Genomic DNA, 21,504 nt, shown 5'->3' with positions numbered 1-21,504 from the left:
CGAAGCGCGGATGAGAGGCCTTGATGATGATGATGATGATGATGATGATGATGATGATGATGATGAGAGGCTAGGCCTTGGTGCATTGGAGTTGCATGTGAGCACAACGAGTGGGGCTTATACGTCGGCGATGGATTCAACAGGAAGTTTTGAATGGCACTGCTTCCATCTTGCGCCACTTAACAGCTGTAAAATGCTACAGCGAGTCAACATACCCGCATGGCTTTATGTCACTTTCTTGCCGTATAACTGCCTCTTCCTTGCAGTTCATTGACATGACGGAGAACTACTGAAGGCAATGGCAGAGAGGAAACCTGTACATTGCCCCTGACGTTGCAGCAGATATCGCTTACGAACGCAAGCAGGGATCGTCAAATTAAAAATCGCACGTACGCTATCTGTCCACCATGCACGTTCGTTCCTCGTTATTTCCTTTTGTTTTGACCGTACAAAAAACGATCAGAAAAGAAACTGAATAGCCGTGTATACCAGAAAACCGTTGGCCTAATAGCCCAAGCTGGGTGTTTCAGTGAACAAAATAAATTTTTTTAATATTGCTCTGGCCTTTGCGCTCTTGCGCCATAACCGGCCCTTGGGTCACTAAACAACACACATTCATTAATTCACTAATTGATGAGGCAGATAGCACAGTCGCAATACGTGCCATAATATAATTAGTTCGTTAGGGAATTTCGGCGCATTAGTGAATTACGTAGTTCAATTTCTAGTGCAAATAATGTCCGCCTCTTCGAGTAGAGCAGCACATGGACTAGAATAGTGCTTTCTGCCACAGGCAATTAAAAACATCTTGGAGCGCGTTCGCTGAAACACCCTGTATTCTCAATATCACAGCAAAGATGTAACACGCTCAAGTAATGATTAAGTTGACCAAAACACAATTAAGCAACCAATCAAATAACACGGGCACAGAAATAAAGCGAATCTAAATATTCTAGATATACATACAGAATTATGAACACGAAATATACACATTATTTAGATCCCATATTAAGATATTGGAATTATTATTATAATTACATTATATATACATGTATACTGAATTACAGTCTGCCACCGGCCTGTTTGCTGCAAGGAAGGCTCATAATGATTCTCCTTAAGTTGTGGCAGAGCTGGCTACCTCTCACTGGCTCGAATAACGCGACAACGCTTTCTTTAGTTTTATTTTTTTTCTCTATATCAAACGATTAGTTTAATTATATTCAGGGTTTTGCGCGCCGAATCCGCTGTAGGGGTATGGGGCTCGGCATAGCGGAGGCGAACTCAGAATCATTCCGACCAACCGAGGTTCGTTCAGCGCGCGCACCCTATGCGCAATACACGACGGTTGTTCTTGCATTTCGTCGCCATCGAAATGCGGTCGCCGGGGCCGAGGATCAAAAAATACCAGCGACCTCGAGCTCAACAGCGCAGGAGACTGCGTTGGGCGAGCACACGAGGACGACCGCTCACGCGACACTGGGACAATAGACGCACGAAGGAGTAAATGAAACGGCTATCTGAATTAGGCGACGGCAAAACAACCCCGCGATGGATGCGGAGAACGCGAGTACGAACCTTCGCCGCGGAACACACAGCGTAACAACAGAAAGTGACCGACGACACGCAGACTCGTTTTATTAACGCCGGGGGCAACCGATATGCGAGCGACCGAGCAAAACTAGTCACGCGAACGGTTGCACGCGTTCCCGTGAGACCAGGTGTATCCCGTGGACTGCTCGCAATATTCCAAAGATGGCTAAGAAGTTGCACACGTTACAGCGTACCGAGCAATTCTCGAGCAACAAAAAACGCTCGTCCTCGCTGTCCGCCGCACACGGACAATGCCGAGGTTAACTCTCATCGTCGACGCCAATGTTATTTCGTCAGTTTACGAATAATTGCAATGCTTGTCCCCCACGAAACTGTACAGAGAGAGAGAGAGAGAGAGAGAAGCACTTTCCGTTTTTTCCCCCCATTTGTTTGATCAGGCCCTTAGTCCAGCGCTCCCTTGACGTTCCAACTTTGAGCATAGCCAGAAGAAGGAAAGGGGTGGCGGGTGGGGGAGGGGTCGGCGTAAAGTCCAGCTTTCTGATCGCTCTTCGCTTTGTCGTCGCGTGTCTCCAAACGCTTCTACAACGTATTTCAGCTTCCATGTTTTAGCACTTCCGCTCGTTGGCACCATCACGATTTCTTCATCATGGTGAATGTACGCATCGACGTACATTCAGCAGAACGAATCTCCAATTATCATCGCTAGATCGAGTCTATTTTGCTGCGTGCACGGCCACAGCTGTTTCCGCTCTCGATTGAACGGAATTCGCGTTCCGAAGGCGCCATCGATAAATACCTACAGGACACGGAGGAGTGTGGCCTATGATTCGCACATTTGTCTCCTTCTTTATTACTGGAAACAGCAGGTGCGAACCGCGAAACTTGGCAACAAAGTTCGTTCGATATTTTCTTTCCTTTTTGGTTGGCTCGTCACGTTTTCTTTTCATTTCTTTTTTTATTTATTTTTTTGAGGCGGCGCACAAGGTAACGTAAAGTTCTCTGACCTCAGATCAACACTAACGATCGCGCGTTTTTCAAAGCCGAGCATTCCACTTCACATGCGACGCGCTAATGCGCTGCCTCCGAAAATCACGCCCCATTTGGTGATCACTGTGTCTGAAGGGGCAAGGTTCTGACCGGTGTTTTATAAGTCGCGGGTCGCTCTTTTCGTCGCGACGATAGATCTGATTTTTTTACAAGCACTGCTCCAGGAGGGCATATGTAACCGGCAAACGGAGGCCTCAGGAAAGCACCTCAGGTTATAATAAAGCAAGCGGCGCAGGATCTTCGGGGCACCCAAGGGCTAGCGGGGGGACCAAATCTGGAAGCACGAAGGCCTGTGGGTTGGGGCTCGCCGAGGCGCAACCCATGGACCAGTCCCGGTTCTAGCTTTGGTGTACCCGTTGCCGCTTTGGTGTCCTGGAGGCGCCGCCAATAATGCGAATTAATGACACGTTGTTACAATTAATAAAAGACGCGATTGAATAAATATAATTACGTCCATCCGCCAACTTGCGACGCAGAGTTCAGCACTACCGCGCCCCGCGACTTCTGCAACACCACTCAGAACTTTGCGTCTGAATGTATGTCGGAGAGACTTTCTCGTGCCTGCGGCGCTGGTGCTGGATCAGTCATCCTCACCGGCGGCCTTTCAGCCACTTGCGTTCAACCGCGGTTGCTACGGCGCTCTGCATTTTATGTACTCGATATATGCGGCCCGGGCTCTACTACGTTCGCTACTGCTCCCACAGAAACATCTGTGATGTTAATTACAAGGTACAGCGCCGTAACGCGCGAGAAAGCTACGATCCGCCACAACTGACTTAGCACGAGCGCCGCAGGAGCGAGACAGTCCGTCTGACACAGCGGTCGCCAAATGGGGCATCAGTGCCCGCTGCTTCAGCTATTTTACCGCGCCGGCAGCCAGCGTCCGAGCGTAAACGAACTCGACCCCACGCCGCAATGCCGGCACGCTTAGGGGAACAAATGCATACAAAACGAGCACAGAAACTTCTACGTAGTGCCTCGGCAGAGCCAAATATTCAAGGAGCCAGGATTCAAGGAGCCCCCTGATTTTCTCTCCTCGCGCCCACTTTTACTCGCGCCTGCGCACAAACGGCTGGCGATCCCTCAAACGAACGTCTCGTGTACAACCGCGCCGCCGGAGCGGAAGAAGATGGCGGCCCACGCGAGCCGCAAGGGAAAGCGTTTTAGGAGAGGAGGAACTTGTCGCTACATGGAAAAAGCCGATCTAGGGACTTTAGGGAGGAAAGTCCCTTAAACTTCGTAAACTAGTGACACTCTTCTCCTCCGCGTTTCTCCTCCTTTTCACGCTCCCTCTTCGACCGTGGCACCGCCTACACTGCTCGAGCGTAGCAACGGCGCCAACATGCGCTCCTCGCCACTCCGTAGAAGCTTCTCGAGCAAAAATGGCGCTGATGCATGGCGCGAGGGCCCACGTGATGCTATTAGGCCAATAGCGACGCGGCGTCGCCCTTGGCCAGAACGCGCGAGGAGGAGGCGGCATTCTTCAAAGCGTGGCACTACTTTACGAAGTTTAAGGTGCTTCATTAGGGAGGTGGCCTGTCGATGACGATACGATAACGACAATGTAATAAAGCATCCATTTATAATTTGGATGGACTGCATCATGAACGGGTTGAACATTATAAATATCTTGGAGCCTATACTAAGAAAATTTGACCTGGAACAGGCATATGGAAAATCTCGCCGTAAAGTCATCAAGAATGCTCAATGTCACTGGACGCAATTTTCATGAAGGCCCCAAAAGTGTAAAAAAGCAGCTTTACAACACAAATGTCCGCACAATACTTGAGTACGCTTGCGCGGCTTGGGACTTTCAAACTTCTTACCTTACAGACGAACGCATTCAAAACCCAGCTGCCAGGTTTGTTTCTGGAAATTACAACTTACACATGAGTATTACACCAATTAAAGAAAACGTTGGCTGGCAAACACTAGCACATCACCGCTTAGCAACGAAATCAGAAACCTATTTTCCCGTATTTACTCATTTGTACGCCCCATTTCATTTCCTTGCGATGTGATACTTGGAACACGCTATCGCATTGATACGCAAATCATTCTTCCCGCTTATTTCAACGCACTGGAATAAGCTTTCCAAGAATATTATTCAGTGAAAAACATGATCTGACTTTCAGTCGTTTTTATCCTCCAAAGTGTCGTAAGCGTATATCATTGCGCTTCGTGTGATAAACAATCCTTTCTTTTCCCAGAATGCGAATGCGCCTGTGACCTTGTTGTTTGCTTTTTCTACTCAGCGCAATATTTGCTAATGTTTTTCTTTTCGCTACAAATGCCTCCTTACCGCCCTGTAATAATGCCCTTGTGGTGCTGCAGCTGCTCCAATAAAAAGAAAGAACAAAAAGGAAAAGAAAAAGAAGCGAGACAGCGAATACCCAGTTTTGCGTTTTGATTGGCTGTCGCAGCGAACGGGTAGAAAAGACGACACAGAAAAGCCCTATACCCGGCCCTGCATAGTGCAGGATGTAGTTTGACGTTCCTGAAAGCCTACACCATTGTAGCCCCACTCTCCTTCCACCCCCCTCTCTCTCTCTCTCTTCTCTCTCCGCGCCGGAAATAGCGATTACATGATACGACGGCATTCAAGTCCACACGCGCAGAGTGGTTGTCAGGCGAAACTTATCCGGAGACCATGGCGAGCGAAGACAGGAGAAAGACCATACCACTGCGGGCATGGTTTGACACGCGTCCAATTATTTTGACCACGATTAAAGTTCGTACGGTACATGGGAAGGAACGATCCTATTTGTCTACAACGATTCCCTTGACAGGGATCACCCCCCTCCCTCCCCCATTGCGCAGCATGGCACGAACAACGGTGCCCAGCACCAAAGAACAGATAATTTTTTATTCCTTTAAACACAGCGTCATCTTCCTCTGCCTCGTCACTTGTTTTCCTTTCCAGCGAGCAGGGCCCATATTCAATAAAAGAAACGTTCTTACACTGAACGTGTTCGTAAGAGCAGGTATCCTCCAACGGTGACAGCGGACTTCTGGAAAGCGAAAGCGGACGGCCAATGACACGCAGAACTTACGAAGGAAAACTTTGCGGAGTCAGACCCACGCCTACCTGCGCAAGGCTGCCCTTAGCGGTCAGCCGCGCCGGCGGAACCTCATCCGTGTCCAAAATATGCAGGGCGCCAAAAGGCATCGCCATATAAGTCCGCGGACTTCGGGCAGCTGACAGCCGTAGGCGCTGCGCCCAGTGGGTACAAGACACCGGGGGCCAAATTCCCAAAGCTTCTTGGCCCGCATTCGCCGAAGCCACGTGCGCTAAAATCGTTCGCAAGAACAATTCTTTGCACCGGCCGCAGATCACCTCGAAGATGCGGCGCGCGGGCTGCGCGTATACAGCAGTGCACAGCCACGGCCAGTCTAGAGCAGGAGCCGCTCACTAAGTACCAGGTCGAGGGTTCGTCTCCCTGCCGCATTTCTATGACGGCAAAATAGAAAAGAAAAAAACGCGCGTGTAGTTAGATTTAGGTGCATTTTAAAGCACCCCAGGTAGTAAAAATTGATCCGGAATTCCTCACTATAGGGCGTGCCTCATAATCGAATCGTGGTTTGGTGGAAAAAGAAAAAAAAGAGAAAAGCACTCTGCGGTGGAACCGCAGAATGTTCAAGCACACGGGACGATACGGGAACGTGTCTGATCGCGTTTCTGCTTACGAATGCTTAAGCGCAGTCCCCGACGGGCACAAATAAGTGTGCGTTTGGAGTTTGTGCGTGTCCGCCTGCTTGTCCCTGTCTTGCCCCTGCGCGTAAACATTGATAAGAAGAAACCCGACACACACATCGCACCATCCTGCATGTGCGATCGCGGCTTCTATTTGTCTCATTGCAAGTGTGAAGCTCTGCTTCGCAGGCAGGATTGCAGATGGAGCCACTGGGAAGACATTCTCGGGTCGCGAATAGGTCGCGGTTCTGGTTGACGTAACCGTGATGCCCCCCCCCCCCCCCCCCCTCCCCACAACAGCTCGCAGATCGATTCCTTTAGATGCCTGCTTTAAGTACCGTTTCAAAACATGCCCGAAAAATAAGCTCGTGCGGCAGAGGAGAACCTATAAAAAAGAAGCTTCTTTTTTTTTTCATTTCGCGAGAGACCTACGCTTCCTCAAAGCTTCTTCCTGTCCTGGCCTCGTTTTGTTCTCCCTCGCCTCCCCGTTCCCTTTCATACGAAGCGTGGCGCTAACGATCGGAGTTCATTGTTTGACGGCGAATCACTCGCATCCCTCGAAAATGTCGCGTCCTCTAATTTGGTACAAAGTCTCGATCCCGGAAATAAAACTAGATACATGTATATTTAGAGCGGGGGAAAAAAAAAAAAACGTTTTGGGCTGTTTCGCCGCCATTCACTTGCTAATAAGGTCAATGCATGCTGATTTTCGCACACGTGCGGTCAGTGATTCCACGTGCTGTGAGCACAACGGAAGCAAGAGGCGGCACGCGGCGCAAAACGTCGATGGAGGTCAGCACGCGCCTTCGGAGATTACACGAGCTTCGAGAAAATTTTGGTCAGACATGCACCGGACGGGTGCGACCTTCTTAACGCCAGCAATAACGTTTCAAGCGTGTCGCGTACGTCTTGAAATACTTCTGACGAGACCTGTGCCCCAAGTTTGAAGAATATAGGCGAGCAAGTTTTAGTAAAAGGAGTCAGAAAACGGACGGCTGTGCGCTTTTTGCTCTCGAAATCACTATGCCGTCTTGTAGCCGGTTCATTTCTTGCAGTTTTTCAAGATGTTTTCGAAGTGACTAGATAGGCGCTCTCTGAGTAGGCCGGACATAAGAAAGGTGATGATCTCATGTCTAGACGCGTTCCCGTAGAGAGTTATCGCATGGAGCTCACATTCGGCAAACACCACAAAACTTGCGAAAGAATTCAAAAATATTCCGTCCTGCAGCTGTACACGCTCGATTTTCACAACTCTAAAATGCCAAAAAAAATGTGGTTAAATGAAATTTTGAATCGTATGACTTCACCGATGCCTGAGGGGGCTAACTATTTTTGTAGTTGCCGAACGCACGAGGAAAGGATTGATGAATATTTTCCGCCTACCAAAATGGAACGGCGGTCCACATAAAACGGCAAAATACACGGGACGGCTTTCCGCCTATCGAATCTGTGACATTTAAAGCGCGCGACTGTATTATGCCCGACATCTTCCCGTCTTCCCGACATGGATGCTTCCTGGTAGAAACACGTTCCGGCATAAAACTCGCGTGCATGAGTAACACTGTTCCAGATAAGGAGGAAATAACTTTAATGTGTCCTGAGGAACCCCTCCCCACCCACTCTTGGTTTAGTGGTCGGCAGGGGTCGCGGGCCGCACCCACGTTGGGACGGGAAGCCCGTGAGCCTCCGCCCTTTCGTGAGCCCTCTGGACGGCCCGGAGCTGGGTCTGGTGGTCGTCGCTTTGCAGGGCGTCCACCCAGTCTTCTTCTTTAGTGAACACGGTGCCGCTTAACGCGGAGCATTGCCAAAGCATGTGCGCTAGCGAGCAGTAAGATTCGCCACAATCCGGACACTGCGGCTCTACTTCTGGTGAATAACGGCGCAGTCTGCCTCTCGAGGGGAACGACCCTGTCTGAAGCATTCTGAATATCGATGACTGTGGTCTCGTGAGTTTAGCGTGGGGGAGTGGGAAGGTCCTCCTCGACAGCTGATAGTGTGTTGTTACTTCGTTGAAGGTGAGCAGCGGGTCTCGGTGCTCCCCTCCCTCCCCGCCACCTCGCTCGCCACGATCGCCGCGGTGCGTGAGTCCTCGCGCGCGTCCGTGCGCCAGCTCGTTGGCGTTGGGAAATTCGGGGTGCACGTCGGCCCCCATGTGGGCTGGAAACCATTTGACGAGGTGCTGACCCGCGGCTCCCTCGCTGCCGAGGACGGCCGCCGCTTCCCGGGATATCGAGCCCGAGGCGAATGCTCTTGCCGCCGATCGCGAATCTGTGTAGACGTGAGGACGTTCGGGGTCTCTCATTGCCATGGCTATTGCCACCTGTTCGGCCACTTCGGACGTTACCCCCTTGACCGATGCTGCGTTAATTATTGTGCCATCCCAGCGTACCGAGACGGCCGCGTACCGGTCGCTGCGCCCATACTGGGCCGCGTCTACAAATGCCGCCAGGCCCGGGCAGTTGGCGGTCGATTTCAGCAGTGCTCGGGCCCTCGCCTTTCGGTGCCCCTCGTTGAATTGAGGGTGGACGTTTCTCGGAAGCGGTTCTACCTTGAAAGTGCCCCTTACCGCCGCGCTGAGCGCAATCTTGTGTGCGTTGCACTCTGCCTCGGCATTTATCCCTGCTTCTTCTAGGATGCGCCTGCCGGCCCTGGTGGTCGACAGCCGCACGACCTGTGCCTTGGTCTGCGCTTCGATGATTTCAGATAAGATGTTCCAGATAAGAGTGGCCATTTCTTGAGAACTCAATGCCCCATATTTATTGTTAAGTGTACATAAAAGTTAAACGAGAAAGAAAAAAAAATTAATATGCAGAGCGCCGTACTGCGTAATTTGCATGTTTCCCTGGAGCGTCGTTCCACTTTGGTAAGTGAAGATTATTTGCAAAACAACAACTTATTCAAAGCCGGAACAAAAGTGGAACGTCTAGACCAGTGTGTGGCCGCTGCAGTATAGCTAAAGAAACCGAAAGGTTCTCAAGTTTTGAGCCGCAAGTGTGCGCCTTTGATTGTATTGCTGCGAGAAGTGCGCAATCATCATCTTCAGAAGTACCTCCTCGCAACGGTGCCGCGTAGTCCGTGTGCTTTCCCGTCAACGACGCTACGAGTGCGCCTGCACGTTTACAAGCACACAAGTATAGAGGACGCGCAATCCAAAGACAGGAAGCACCGAAGCAAAGTGCACCCTTCGCTTTGGCATTTACAACCCCTCAAGGAAGTACAAACACTCCAATGCGTGCTAAAACACCCAGAGCATAATATATATATAGTAATTAACGTACACGACGGACATGCTGAACTCCTGCTGACGAATTTTGTCAGGGAACGTCGACACATTGTTAAAGGCACGGCTGTTGCTTACTTCGGCGAATTTACCTCAATGCAGGACTGCCTCTCAGTGGAGCACGCGACGTCCACCGTGGTTATGCCTGCCCCTTTATTTGATAATCAGTCCCACATTATCGCCCGTCGAACGCAACAGCCTTCTTGAGCTCATCGTTGAGTTGAAGAGCTGCTTCTCATCCACGTCACGAGTTAGCCAGACGCCGCTCACTAAGCACCATATTGTCACCGAAGCCGACGCCAGACCTATTCAGCAGAATATTTATCGTGTAGCACCGAAAGAGCGCGAGGCAATACAAACACAAGTGAAGACGATGCTTGAGGACGGGGTTATTCGGCCATCTAAGAGTCCTTGGGCATCGCCGGTCGCGTTGGTGAAAAATAAGGGCGGTAGCTTGCACTTCTGCGTCGACTATCGAAAACTCAACCAGATCAGAAAGAAAGACGTTTATCCGCTGCCGCGTATCGACGATTCACTGGACAGGCTACGAAACGCACGTTACTTTTCGTCGATGGACTTGAAAAGCGGCTACTGGCAAATAGAAGTTGATGAGAGAGACCGTGAGAAGACCACTTTTGTGCCGCCCGACATACTTTATGAATTTAAGGTGCTCCCCTTCGGTTTGTGTTCTGCGCCAGCAACGTTTCAACGACTAATGGACACTGTACTCTCAGGTCTCAAATGGCAAACCTGTCTGGTCTACCTCGACGACGTGATTGTTTTCCCCGTCACGTTCGAGGAACACTTACGGAGACTAAAGACGGTCTTTGAAGCAATACGCTCAGCTGGTCTAACTTTGAAACCTGAAAAGTGCCATTTTGGTTTTGAAGAACTTCAATTTCTCGGTGACGTTAGTCGTGAAGGTGTCCGACCTGACCCTGATAAAGTCTCTGCCGTCGCTAATTTTCCAACGCCATCAGATAAAAAGGCCGTGCGACCTTTTTTGGGCCTTTGCGTGGTTTATTGCGGAATTTTCGCGCATCGCATGGCCATTAACACATCTCACCAGAGAAGATGTCCCCTTCATGTGGGGTGAAGAGCAGCAACGGGCATTTCACGACCTACGACAACAGCTGCAGACGCCTGCCATGCTCGCACACTTTGATGAAGACGCCCCTACGATTATCCATACCTACGCTAGTAATGTCGGCCTTGGCGCAGTGCTTGTACAGCGGCAGGACGGCACCGAAAGAGTGATTGCTTACGCCAGCAGGATGCTATTAATGACGGAGGCTAACTATTTCACTACAGAAAAAGAATGCCTCACAGTGGTGTGGGCCGTCCTGAAATTTCTGCCATATTTGTATGGTCGGTGTTTCACCGTTGTCAGTGGCGATCATGCACTTTGTTGGCTGGCTAATTTAAAAGATACAGCTGGTCGGCTTGCGCGCTGGAGTCTTCGGCTCCAAGAGTTCGACTTCACGGTTGTCTACAAATCAGGGAAACGACACACCGACGCCGACTGCCTTTCTCGGTCGCCTGTTCAGACTGCAGTGCACGACGATGATGACAAGGCTTTTCTAGGCGTGCTAGATACTGCCGCCGTTTCACGCCAAGGCGAAGACGCAGAACTGGTTCCTCTTTTCGATTACTTAGAAGGAAAGACAAGCAGCGTGCCGAGCTTATTCGTGAGAGGGCTGCCTTAGTTTTACTTGCGACACGACGTTCTCTATAAAAAGAACTTTTCGCCTAATGGCAGCAGCTACCTACTCGTCATTCCCGCATCTCTTCGCGACGAATTCTTACATGCTTGTCACAACGAGCCGACCACTGGTCACTTGGGCTACACCCGCACGTTGGCAAGAATTAGGCTAAGGGAAGAATTAGGCTAAAGCACTATTGGCCGACACTTGCGTCGATCGTGAAACGTTACATTCAGACAAGCCTAGATTGATTGCCAGCGCCGCAAAGCCCTGCCCGGCAAGCAAGCTGCACTGCTGCATGCTGTTCAGATACCGCAAGCGCCATTCGAACAAATTGGCATGGACCTTTTAGGTCCGTTTCCACCGTATACTGCCGGAAATAGATGGATGATCGTCATTAGAGATTACCTTACTCGATACCCGAAACAGGTGCTATCCAACGTGGAACAGCAGCTGAAGCAGCGCGATTTTTCATCGAAGCCGTCGTGCTAAGGCATGGCACGCTCCTGCAGTGGTCATGACAGGCGCTGCGTTCACGGCTGCGCTTCTGGATACCGTTCTGCGACTAAGTGGGACCACTCACCGAAAGACCACGGCTTATCATCCCCAAACCAATGGGCTGACAGAACGTTTTAATAAGACTCTGGCAGACATGATGAGTATGTACATCGACGTCGACCACAATACCTGGGACGAGATTTTACCATATGTTACATTTGCGTATAACACGGCTCGCGAAGAGACAACACACGTGACACCTTTCAACCTCGTTTACGGCCGGGAAGTGACAACAATGTTGGACGCAATGCTGCCACACGAGTGCGGTGACGACGAGACTGGTGCCGAGGAGTTTACGCAACTCGCAAAGGAAGCCAGGCAGCTTGCGCGTTTGCGAATCCAAGAACACCAGGAATACGATGCCCGACACTAGAAGCTTCGACACAGACCCGTCACATACAACGCCGGTGACCAGGTGTGGGTCTGGGCTCGTATTCGTCGGCGGGGGCTGTCTGAGAAGCTCCTGCGAAGATACTTCGGCCCATACACAGTTCTGCGCCGCATCAGCGATGTGAATTATGAAGTTGTCTCCGACAGCATAACTGCGCCAAACGCCGGCGGCATCTGCCTGAGGTTGTGCACGTGCTTCGCATGAAGCCATACTTTTCCTCATGACCTCAACTTTGCACTATCTGTGCACAGCCTTGGGAAGTTGGTTCATCGGGACGAAACCTTTTTTTTTCCAAAGGAGGGGCAAATGCCACATCCTATACGGTCGCCGCGGGTATGTACAAGGTTATGAAAACGACGCTGAGGTAACGCGCGGGTAGAAAAACAGAGACGACAACTACTTCGCGTTGACTGCTCTGATAAAGTGCTTTTACACGTCCTCGACACCGGCTTTCCTGTCTCCTACTATGCTGTGACAATATGCTAAAGAAATAATCTCAGAAGCCATGAACACGTGTATGCAAATAATGGTACTGCGGCCTCGTTGCCACGCTGACCTCAACCGAGACAGCCGCAGCTTACGCGTACACTAGAGCCGGAGTTCCCCCTACAGTGTGTTTTAGAGAAGCGACTTTGCAGAAACCACTTACGCATGCTCTAAGGGACCTCTTTGCTCCCACGGACCCAACCACTCCTGCCCACAGACGGCGCTGCGGTCTCACTCGCACCGAGCCGAGTGAAAAGCGCACGTCGGTTGCACCCGGGAAAGCGCGTACTCGAAACAAACAGCGCGTACTTCAGAAGGGGTTGGTTATCGCGCTGGAGTGGACGTGATTACGCAGCCTTGTCCGTCTCTTCAAGGAAAAAAAAAGAGAAACCTTTTTTTTTACGTTGTCCTCTCAGGAGTAGGGGGTGTGACACCGCTCTCTCCCTTTCCCAACCTCCATCTATAATCGAACACGCGCTGGATAACAAACGCGTACGACTGGCAATTCCCTCTAAGAGCATTGTCGGGAAAAAAATGGCCTTTATCAGTCCTCTCATTCGCGGGCGAACAAGCAACGGTATCGAAGGCAGCAGCCATGCAATGTGAATACTTAGTGTCCGCATACACATTCCCCCTAGAGAGATAACAACGGCCAAGCGTAGCGCTTACAAAACCACCGTCCCCGAGCGTAGCAGACGACGTCTGCTGCAGAAATGCTGTCGAGGCGGAGGCGGCAGACAATCGTGCATTTTGCGGTCAAGACGCCAAAAGTTCGACGAACTCCCTTCCTTCGTCAAGAACCAAGACGAGAATCGGCGTCTTCTCTTTCTTTTTTTTTTCACCCTTTCCGTCTGTTTTGGCTGATTCGGATTCGTTCAAGACAGCCGCGGGTCAAACGCACTTGCTGAAGCAGGATCGCTCCGTACAGCAGCACTCTCACCAAATAACGAGTGCATTCAGGTGCATCCTATCGATCCCTTCAGAGCAGAGGGGTAGAAGGTCGAGTTAAGGGATTTTTTGTTTTTGAAAGAGTAAGAATAAAGATAACTAGACCACCTTAGTCCGCTCATTTTTCAATGCAATATCAATGTATCGAATGTGTAAAGCTTTAAATATTTATTTCAAAACACCAGCACCTGAATTACCGAATTTAAGTTTAGCTGAACTTAACGAAAAAATTTTGAGAGACATAGGAGACGCTCTCACCTGTGTAATGAACCAAAACTAACGAGATCTAAGGAGTCTTGCGAGCGTATTAATGAAAGAAAAAAAGAAATATACCCGCTTCTTACACGCATGTCTTTCGAATAAATAGAGTAGCATCAAAAGTTGCCGTACAATTGTCATTTGGTGCTTCATTGCACGAATAATTGCGTAACAAATAGGTGTACAAAGTTTCAATATCTTCATTAGAAAAAGTGTTATGCTTCTTTTGGGACATTAGATAACTGCGAAAGAATGTTCAGAACATTCTGGAGAGCTAAAAGCTCCCACATTCCCATAGATAGTCTTTTATTTATTGTTTTTGCTTATTTTTGTCTATAGGGCACATCGTCTTTGTTTTTCTAACTTGTTTTGAAGTATCAGTACTGTAACGGGAGGCCTTCGCGTTGAGTGGTCAGTAATTAGCGAGTTTTGGAATGTGTAAAGCCGAAGCCTTATCCCAACTTGCTGCAGCATATCAAGTGTGCCTCTCTTGACATGGCTTACATGACGCAAAGGGCCACAGTGAGCTAACTTCAGAGCCAGAAAGCTCGCGTATATGCACCTTGTTGCCCTTTGCCAATTCGTACCAACGAAGCACGACTGTTTCCTTTAAGCGTACAGCTTGACTCCAGAATGCTGCGGCTACGCTCCACAATGATTACCCTGTTTCGAAGCACTTCTCGAAGCACTCCCGTCATCGGCTCATTCGGGTACTGTGGTTCTTGTGTGTCGATTTCCGGAAACCTTTCGGGCCTTTGCACACCGAACTTCACCATATACTAGCTACTTTTACAAATCATAAAGCTATAGCGTCTATACACAGCAATAAATATCGCTGCGCTGTTCCTTTTCTGCGCAAAAAGCTCGCAGAATGTAAACATGTTTGTGGAGTTTGTAACCTCCCACCATGTGAGAGCTTGCACTGAGCACAGATGCAAACATCTTGCGAATGATTTCGAGCCATTAGCACGCGTTCGAACCTAACACTAACGTGAGAAAATTTGGCAGTCCCGGCCGAAGCGAGGAGCATCGACAGCTACACCAGCAAAGTGGAGAGGTGCGCACGTGACGAAACCACGATCTGTTTATGAGTCACGCCGTAGTAAGCAACTGCGGATTAATTTCGACCATGAGGGTATCTTTAAAGTGCCCCCAATGTACCCGCGTGCGATGAGGCGCGACACAGGACGCAAGGCAACGGCTGCTGGCGAGGAGGAACAGCGTCCTGGCAGCTCACAGCTACGCACCCATTAAGAAGGGGCATCCAAACACCTCCAACATCATATAGGCGTGCCCACTAGAACACCCACCCCGACTCCCTCCATTACGCCAATATACACGTTACTGGCTTATACCTAATATCGCCAATACCCGCTCTATGAAACACGAAGAGCATTTGTTTTCAATTCAACGCCCATTTAGTCAGATACGGAAAGCCATAAAAAAAAAAAACGAATACGATTTCCACGTTCTCGGAAAAGTGCCACGGCTACGCCGATCTGGGAATTGCCCTTTCCTGGCAAGCGATCAACAGCGCTCCAAGGTAAAAAAAAAATACTGAACAAACGACAGCCGGAAAGGAACCTGCAACCTCATAAACGACACGGCGAGCGGAAAAGGAAACGGCATGCGTTTGACCTGCCGGGAACGTGTACGTTTTATTAAGGGGTAGCGCATGCGCGACTGGCGCAATGATCGGATCGCTCGCACGACCAATGATCGCACATCACTTGTAATGCATGACTACCGTTGTTGAAATTCCGCATATGACGAATAAATGTTTTAAAAGAATGAGCACAACGGTGCTTTTGTGTCTCCGTCGCCGCCACGTCCGCTTCTCACTTCAGTGAAGTAGACTTCAAAAAGAAAAAAAAATATAAACATCGTTTCTGAGTCCATACATCAGTGACGAAATTGATCAATGCACGGACCGTACCTCAAAGTCACGCACGTTCTTTAATCGTAAATCATACTCCACGGGAGCGAATTCCTATAGTAGCGTCATATGGGATAAGAAAAACGCGTAGGAATGCACTTCGTTCGGGTATTGACGTGCAATGTTTGTGAGAAAAAAAGAAACGTCCTTCAGTTACAATCCAAGGAAAACGAAAAGTCGAACGTTCCGGGTCGTCCTCTCCATCTTTTTTTTCTCGCTTTCGTCGTTGTTTTGTTGAACCACGCCGATGAAACGTGCTGCCCATGTCTTTATCCTCAATATTTATTATGCTCAACAAGAAAAAAGAAAAAGAAAGGGTGGGGGGGGGTCTAAATTTGACTAAATTTGATTCGAGCTGCGTACACGCGCATGCGTGCCAGGAGCCGTGACGACAACTCCTGGAAAAGAAAACAGCTTGTGCGGCGTCCCGCTAATGAAAATTACCGCGGAGTAATAAACGAAACCAATACGGTTTCCTCGCAAAGAAGGCGTCGAAGCGGGGGGAACTCCCTATAATCCCTAGAACCGAAGCCGGTGCTGACGAATAACTACTAGGAGGCGGCGCTAAGTGCGCTCCTACTCGTACGTGCGCTCCTACTCATGCTCGATAGCACTCGAACTCGCGCTGGTACACGCAAACTCTCATCATGCAAATTTGTAAACTCTCTCTCTCTCACACACACACACACACACCCCTCTTCGATGTCGCCCCGGAACTCCCGATCGCCCGGCATCTGGCACATCAACAGCCACGGAAACTCAATGACAGCTCGGACACTCGAATCGCAACAGCGTCTCCTACTCGACAATAAGTCTGCGTCAATTGTACAAAAAGGGAGGGCAAGAAAAAAAAAAAAAGAAACGTGAGGACCGCATCCGGGACACGACGACGAACTGAAATGCTTCGATTCGAATTAGAACCAAGTCTAAAACAGTACACAGCGATGCCAGTATGTGCAATCACTCAACTTATTCTCCGTTACAGTTGTTTGCCCGGAACCCGGTGAGTGACCTAGCCAAAGGAACGTTTAAGGGCTAAAACAATAAGCCAAGCTAATAACAAGCCCTGCTACCCACTTTTCTGAAGCTAAAACAATGTTTCGCGTTCTCGGCGGCACAAAGGAAATTAAAGAGGAAAAAAGAGACAGAGAAAAAAGAAAAATAAAGCGAGGGCGTTCACGACGGCTTCCTGAAGAAGACGTCTGAGTTAACCTTGCGATTTCCATACAAAACTTCGACGCCAAGGAAAAGTACTCGTTTCTGGCCATGGAGACCCCATTCGTACAAAAAATATTTCAGTAAGAAATACAGTAAATGTAGTTTATATTTATTTAGCTTGCGTAACGACCCGATAATGAGAACTCGGTCAAGCATATCTCTAAACCGCAACTATAGGTTATGCGTTCGTAAGTACGAATTTCGAGATATCAAATCCGGCGTAACAAAGAAGTATACGTGCGCGGAATCACAACAGTGAGGACAAGGAAGAAACGAGCACAACGATCAACACACTGAGACGACGCGCAAGTGGCGCCTCGCGTACGCACCTCGCCAGGCAGTGCACCAGCCACAGCTGGAAGGTGACCACAGTCCTCTCGCACACGGCCACAATGCCCATAGTTGGTTTCGGGTCCGGCGACTCAAGAGGGTCCCGAGAAGTCGTCGTTCGAGGGGACGCAGTCCTCACCGCGGTCAGCGCACTATATCGCGGCGGCGGTGGCGTAGGCGCCGACGAGCAGACTCCGGGGCGGTAACGCGCTGCTATAGCGTGAGCACCGACGCCCTAGTAGAGGCACAGGCACCTCGCTCTGCACAACCGACACTCGCGCTGAACTCGACGACCGCACGAACCCCCGCCAGAAGCTGCGCCACCGCCTTCGACGATCGCGCCTGCCCGAGCAGAGGTGACTGCGCTTACAGCGTCAGGCCCCCTCGCTTATATGCGCGCCGACGATAGCAGCAGGTGCGTATCATCGCCGAGTAGGAGGATGGAGCCGATAATGGAGTGCCCTCTGCCGTGGGGGATTGCAGAGCGTTGGGAACGAGAGGAGGCAAGGATGCGGCGATGACGGCGGCGCTAAGGACGCGAAGCGAGGGAGACGAAAGAGAGAGGGAGAGAGGTGAAGGTTTGGTTAAGTGTTCCGAGCACCTGGATGCGGCGCCGACGCGGTCCCGCCGAAGCCCGGCAGCCGACGAGGGACACGGCTGTCCCGTTCCATCCGACGAGAGGTGACGGCGCCTGGCATCAAACCAACGAATCAATCGATCGGAGATTTTATTGCGTCAAACGGAGCACAAACAGGCATAAAACGCTAGGATACCCAAATCGCAGGGTTGCAAGAAGAGTCCCCGATCTTTCAAGGGCGCAAATTTGAAGAGTTGCATCTTTCACCCCAAAAAAGAAAAAAAAAACAAGCAATTGCAATATAGTACATCGAACGTCATCAGGAACATAACGCATATAACAATGAAAATAAAGAACGCAAGCATGAAACGTGCCGATTTATTCGTCTGTGCCGGACATGCAGTTCCGCAGGAAACCTTCGAGGGAGTGGTGTTACATTGGAGCCCTAATTTCTACGGGTAGACTATTCCAGAGTCCCGTGGCAACGTACGAAAGCGTATGAATACACACCGCAATTCATCCCCATCTTTGCGACTGATAATGACCATGTAGGGTATAATTAAGCTGCCCTTTGCTGCGATATTTGTATTGGTCGGCATTCGGTGTCATGCTGAATAAGTTTGAAGAGAAAATAATTATGGGGTTTTACGTGCCAAGCCACCTTCTGATTTTGAGGCACGCCGTAGTGGAGGACTCCGTAAATTTCGACCACCTGGGGTTCTTTAACATCCACCTGAATCTCAGTACATGGGTGTTTTCGCATTTCGCCTCCATCGAAATGCGGCCGCCGTGGCCGGGATTCGATCCCGCGACCTCGTGCTCAGCAGCCTAACAGCATAGCCAGTACTAAGATGACCTGACAATTGACACGAAGGGATAGGGTAAGTATATGAAACATATTCGACACATTTTCAGTTTACATTGAAAATAAATAAAATAAGCACGCGAAAAGGCCGGAATTGCACTTTTTCCCACCAGTTTCTTACAAAATTTAAGAAAACGAAAGCCCGGCATTGAGATCGCTCCGCGGATGGCTAATACACGGATATGTTTTGTCTTCGTGCTTCTGGCTTCAAACGTTCTTGTGACGCCATTTATTACGCTCTACCTTTCTCAACTCCGAAGCATATTTTCTAAACACAGCAGAACAGTAGGTATCTGCACACACGCATAATGATTGTGAAATGTAGAATGTAAGCCATTACATTGTTGCATGTGATAAATTTGTTAGACACAAAGCCGCGTCGAGGCATAAGAAATTTCAGGCAAACTAATGTACCACCTATCATTACCACGCTGGCTAAACGATCACATTGCTCGCAGGTCCCGTAAATACCAGCAACATAGTTCGCTCTAGTCAATTTTTTTTTACAAAAATCTCTGCATGATTATTTCTACGCGTTTTTCTTTCTTTTTCTCGCTATGAATTTCATAGAAAGAGAACACTGAGCCACTAAAACTAACAAGAACAAGAAGTAAAGATAACGGTATTGCTTAAGGCAACAGGTATGCCCTGCTGGTACATGTTACCGTGCCGGCTGCTGTTACGGGTCAACGCTATGACACGCTCGCTCGACGTATTGCTTGGACTGCAACGGCAGATGGGGGGTTATTAACACTGCGCTCAATACATTGCAAGCCCACGAGAAGACGACGCCAGAGAAGACTGCACTTTGTGGCGCCTAACCTACACACATTGTAAAGAACGGCGGGTTGCACAACAAGATTGTCACCTTGCCACCCGATTACGACAAGGGGTGCAAGACGCGCACCTCCCGCTCTCCGCCGCTGCAGCTGCGAGGCGTTCAAAGAAGCGACCTTTGCGCTGGAATCCGCCGCCTTCCTCCAGCCCGCTTCGACATTGTGACAAGACGAGTTTGGTGTGTGGACAATGATTCCAGAGTTCCTCAACGCGGCGCTGATCTGACACGCCTGAAGAAGCTACCGCGGGAACGTCTTATTTTTGCGCTCTCACGGTTCAGCATGTTGCAAAACAACGAGCGACCCTCGAGAGGCGTCGATTTTCCGGAACGGCACCACCTTCAACGCCGTCGCTTGGGCTTCGGAATGTGTGTGCCTTTGTGTCTGAAAACTGGTCTTCAGAGCAGCTGCGAGTTGGTGGTGTGTAAACGAACAGCCGCCGCGTCGTAGGACCAGCGGATCGAGTGTATAAAAACTGTGGTTGTGCGATTGTTGGACACACTTCTCTTGAGCAGTCATGTTAGACTGGTTCACTTCTCTCATGCAGTCCTGTTGGACTAATACTATTTTTCTCAAACAGTCATGTTAGACTGAGTTAATTTTCTGTAAATAAACCCCTTTTTCCTCGTTCTCGATGAGAAGCAGTTCTTCACTTCATCAACGATCTCAGCGTAAATAAGTTGGACGACGGCATGGGCCAGCTACCTTCGAATTCATGCCGTACTCCAATCTTGGCAAAGGACCACGGACGAAGGGATTGAGCCCCCAATCCTGACAACTGGCTGACAGCGGTGAGATGGACTTTGCGACATGGTGCTGTATCTGTGGTGAGTGCTTGGTTTTTGCTTTGACTCTCTAGGCTTCATTTTGTGGTTGTTCTGTTTAGAACAGTAGGGAAGCTAGATTGTTGTGTGTTAGCTAGGTTGTGTTTTCCTAGCTAGATTTAGAGAGCAGAACCAAGGCAGTAAAGCAGCAGTCATGGAGTTAAGGACACTGCTGAGAGACGAGTTGTTGATTGTTGGTGAGGAACTGGGCCTAGATGTACGCAAGGAAATGCTCAAATCGGAATTATTGGAGCTAATTTCCAATCAGGCCAGTGAGCAAGATATTGAAATGGGATTGGAACTTCTCAAAAAGAGAGAGAAACGGGAAAAAGAAAGAGAAAAACGAGAGAGAGAGGAACGCGATAAAGAAAGGGAGGAACGCGATAAAGATCGCGAGTTAAGAAAAATGCAACTTGAACTTGAAAACAGACGTTTGGAGTTGTCTCAAGGAAGTGAAGGAGCTCTGGGTCGATCAAGTGAGGCAGAATCGTACCGCATGGACAGGCTATTAAAGCCATATGAGGTCGGGACCGACATAGGCTTGTTCCTAAGCAATTTTGAAAGGACTTGCGAAAAGATGAACTTCGGTCCGAGTACATGGCCACAGCGGTTGCTGTCTATGTTGCCGTGTGAGGCGGCGGAAGTAATCGCCAGACTGAGTGTGCAGGATGCATATGATTATGCAAAAGTTAAGGCTAGTCTCCTGAAGAAATACCGCCTTTCAGCCGAAGCTTTTCGGCAAAGGTTTAGGAGCACAGGCAAGAAAGATAGCGAGGGCTATCCGGAGTTTGCATATAGCTTAAAGGCCAACCTAGTCGAGTGGCTTAAAAGCGCGGAAGCGTACGACAGCAGAGACATGATCATTGAATGCATGTGTCTAGAGCAGTTTTACAAAACCATCCCCCAAGCTGTGAAACTGTGGGTGCAAGATAGAGGTAATGTAAACACTGTGGAAAGGGCGGCTGAATTAGCCGAAGAGTACGCAACCCGTAGAAAGTTGAA

The 21,504-nt window shown here is 49.5% G+C and overlaps 1 protein-coding gene across 4 annotated transcripts in view; it reads right to left on the bottom strand.

Moving 5' to 3' along the window:
* Positions 1–21,504, bottom strand: part of LOC139048040 (sulfotransferase 1B1-like) — a 362,107-nt gene that overhangs the window by 80,261 nt on the left and 260,342 nt on the right. Inside the window, exon 1 of one of the 4 annotated variants that reach the window (XM_070522420.1) lies at positions 17,400–17,769. The exons of the other annotated variants lie outside the window; for them this stretch is intronic. Within the exon in view, the coding sequence (XP_070378521.1) occupies positions 17,400–17,470 (71 nt within the window). The 5' untranslated portion in view covers positions 17,471–17,769. Of the gene's footprint in view, positions 1–17,399; positions 17,770–21,504 lie in introns of those variants that run through there. 4 annotated transcript variants of the gene reach the window in all.

Source organism: Dermacentor albipictus, chromosome 7 (assembly GCF_038994185.2).
Source record: "Dermacentor albipictus isolate Rhodes 1998 colony chromosome 7, USDA_Dalb.pri_finalv2, whole genome shotgun sequence".
Lineage (NCBI taxonomy): Eukaryota > Metazoa > Arthropoda > Arachnida > Ixodida > Ixodidae > Dermacentor > Dermacentor albipictus.
This window is presented reverse-complemented; position numbering and strand designations above follow the sequence as displayed.